The sequence below is a fragment of the Coenobita brevimanus genome, chromosome 81, assembly GCF_032717465.1.
Source record: "Coenobita brevimanus isolate Jiangsu-jjx chromosome 81, ASM3271746v2, whole genome shotgun sequence".
In the NCBI taxonomy this organism is placed as follows: Eukaryota; Metazoa; Arthropoda; class Malacostraca; order Decapoda; family Coenobitidae; genus Coenobita; species Coenobita brevimanus.
In genome coordinates this window covers 14,231,689-14,234,461 of record NC_137034.1, presented here as the reverse complement: position 1 = coordinate 14,234,461, position 2,773 = coordinate 14,231,689, and the positions used below count along the sequence as shown (strand labels likewise).

At 45.6% G+C, this 2,773-nt stretch overlaps 1 protein-coding gene across 1 annotated transcript; it reads left to right on the top strand.

Moving 5' to 3' along the window:
• Positions 1 to 415: 415 nt before the first annotated feature.
• LOC145409491 (uncharacterized) lies at positions 416 to 2,533 on the top strand. Its single transcript, XM_080279882.1, has 2 exons — positions 416 to 484; positions 1,751 to 2,533. The coding sequence occupies exons 1-2, from the start codon at positions 416 to 418 to the stop codon at positions 2,531 to 2,533; spliced, it is 852 nt and encodes a 283-aa protein (XP_080136008.1).
• The last annotated feature ends 240 nt before the right edge of the window (positions 2,534 to 2,773 follow it).

The window sequence follows — 2,773 nt, the reverse complement described above, 5'->3', positions numbered from 1 at the left end:
AGAGAAGAAGTAGTTGGAAATTTCACACCACAGACACGAGACCAGGACACAGGTACAGAGGTTGGAAAACACGAAGCAGGAGAAGAGGAGGAGGACGAACAAAGAAAAGAATAAATAGAAGAGGGGAAGAGACTGGAACTTGACATTACAGGTTTAACACAACCGTACAAAGAGGCAATAACAAGATGATGATGATGATGATAAAGAAGGAGGAGGAGAAAGAGGAGGAAGATGAATATGTATAACAATATGATCAACACGAGAGACGGAGAGGAGAAAGACGAAAATACGAGGAATACAAGAAATGGTTAAGAACACACCACAGAGACACGATACCATGATAAACAGCATTAGGGAGAACAAAGGAGGAGGAGGAGGAGGAGGAGGAGGAATAATGATAAAAAAAATGATGATTATGAAGGAAGTAGAGAAGGAGGATAATGAAAGCGAAACTAAAGAGGAAGAGGATGTGATGAAGAAAGACGTGAGGAAGCTTCCTAGACAGACTAATAATGGAGTGCTTAAGTGAGGCCTGGCGTGGCGGGAGGGAGCAGTGTAGTGATGAGTGGTGATAATCAGGCTTTTTTTTTTTTTTTTTCTGGGGGGGGGAGGCTTTTTCTTGTCACAACTAACTGGGAACAACTCGGATTAGGCATTAGATAATGGATGGCTAAATCAATAGCGACATACAAATTGATTACTAGACAGGTAAATAGATAAGCTTCTCACCACAAGAGTTGTTAATAACAGAATAATGCACAAAAAAAAAAAAAAAAATCTTATCTTAACACACCCTGGAAGAAACTGAGTTGAGGAAACCAGTAGCACTCTAGGCCTACTGCATTTTTCTATTCTTTCTTTTTTATATTATTCTGATTATCAGTCTCTGGGCATAGAAGGACATTCATCTCCCCGGGAACTACCATTTTTCCTACGCACCATTCCATCAACAGATGTCATCATGCACTTTCACATGTCACCGTTTGGGAACTAACACCGAACTGTTCATGTCGAATCATCTTAGGGCTTTTGATGGTACAAGAGGAGCATTTTCATTTACATACAGTAGTACGTTTGTGGGTCTAGTGGAGGTTCAAAGAAGATTTGACGATATATACGAGTACGTTCACAAACTGCTCACAACCCAGCCAACGATCCATCTCATCTTACACAAAGGACTGCACTCATCAGCCACTTGGTTTCCTATGATATTGCACCCAGTGGGCACCTTCATCCTTGCAGTATACCTCGCATGAGGTGCTGGCGAGGAATCTACACGTGATGCTGCTGTGCATCCTGCATGAAGCAGCTATAGCATCCACTGAGTAGCCAAACTTCCTCATATCTTCAGCATCTCACCGTGGGAAGGACCTTGATCCAACCCTGATGAGGCGCTGTCTACCACAAGAAGGTGTCGGACCTCTACTCTCCAAGGATATAGTACTCTTGCTGATACTGATTAGAGTTTCAGTCTTCAGCTTCATGCAATTCACTTACTGGAAGATGGATATTAAAATAATTCTCTCAGGCTCTTACAACTCACAAGTAATATGGTTCTGGGGATGACTTTTACAATCCTAGAAGTTGTCCCGACCATAAGAGTGTTACTACCGACAGTCATTACAAAGCTGAATGAAGAAGTGTGGCTTGAGCTGGACTGACCGTGAGCATTAAAATCAATCATTAGCAGGGTTAAAACTTTCATTTCTGTGTATCATTTGTTCAAATAGCTTAAATTTTCTTCCCCCAGGTGCTGCTGACAACGGTGGTGGTGGGTGTGAGCGCTGACTCCATCAGCTATAGTTCAGCAGGGGAGGGATTCTCCAGTGGTGGTGGCTTCTTCAGATCAGGAGGCTCTAGTTTCTTGGGCTCATTTGACTCCGGGTTCTCATCTGGATTTTCTGGTGGTTCTGGGTTCTCTGGTGGGTATGGTGGTGGTGGTGGTGGTGTCAGTGGCGTGTGTGGTGATGGACAGGTGCGACACATTGATGGGTCCTGTGTGACACCTCAGGCAACCCAGAACCTGTACGTGTACCGTGCTCCGCCTGTGTCACCTAGTGTGGGACCCCTACCATACGTGCCACCACCCCGTCTGGAACACAACATCGTATTCATCCATACACCAGAAAACTTGTTCAACCAGGAGCCACTGGTAGTGCCGCCGCCACAGCAGAAGAATGTAGTGTACGTGCTTAGAAAGCGACCACAACAAGACCAACAGGTGGTGCATGTACCTGCACCAGAGCAGCAGGCACCAGAGATCTACTTTGTCAACTATGCTGATGGTGAGAATCCACTGCTACCCAGCGGAGGTGACCTGCAGTCTGCCCTCAGCCAGGCATCCCAGGGCAGTGGTGAGCTGGTGGGTGATGGCGGCCACACTGGCAGTGGCGGCAGTGGCTTCAACGATGGTGGTGGTTTCGGCATCAATGGTGGCTTCATCGGTGATGGTTTTGGCTCTGGTGGTGGCTACATCTTAGGCGGTGGGGATGGTGGCTCTAGTGATCCCTCCAGCCTGTATATCACACCTTGAGATGTCCCCCCCCCCTCCCACACTCCTGCCATCCTTCCCAACACCTTCATCTCATGCTAACTTCCCCTACCAACCCCCAACTTAGCAATCCACCTCCATGCATTACTGAGAATGAGAGAGGTTTGATAAGTATTCCTATGTATAAAATAAACATTTTGCAATAATATTTCTTTGTTTTCCATTTACTCTGATGTAAACCTGGGAAACTGCAACTTGAAACCATGATTTTTAAAAATGGAA

What these genes read in the sequence shown, in the direction of transcription:
- LOC145409491 (XM_080279882.1), top strand. Translation starts at nt 416, where the DNA reads ATGAAGGAAGTAGAGAAGGAGGATAATGAAAGCGAAACTAAAGAGGAA. An exon ending in AGGATGTGATGAAGAAAGAC is followed by an intron (nt 485 to 1,750) that starts GTGAGGAAGCTT and finishes TTCTTCCCCCAG; the next exon opens with GTGCTGCTGACAACGGTGGT.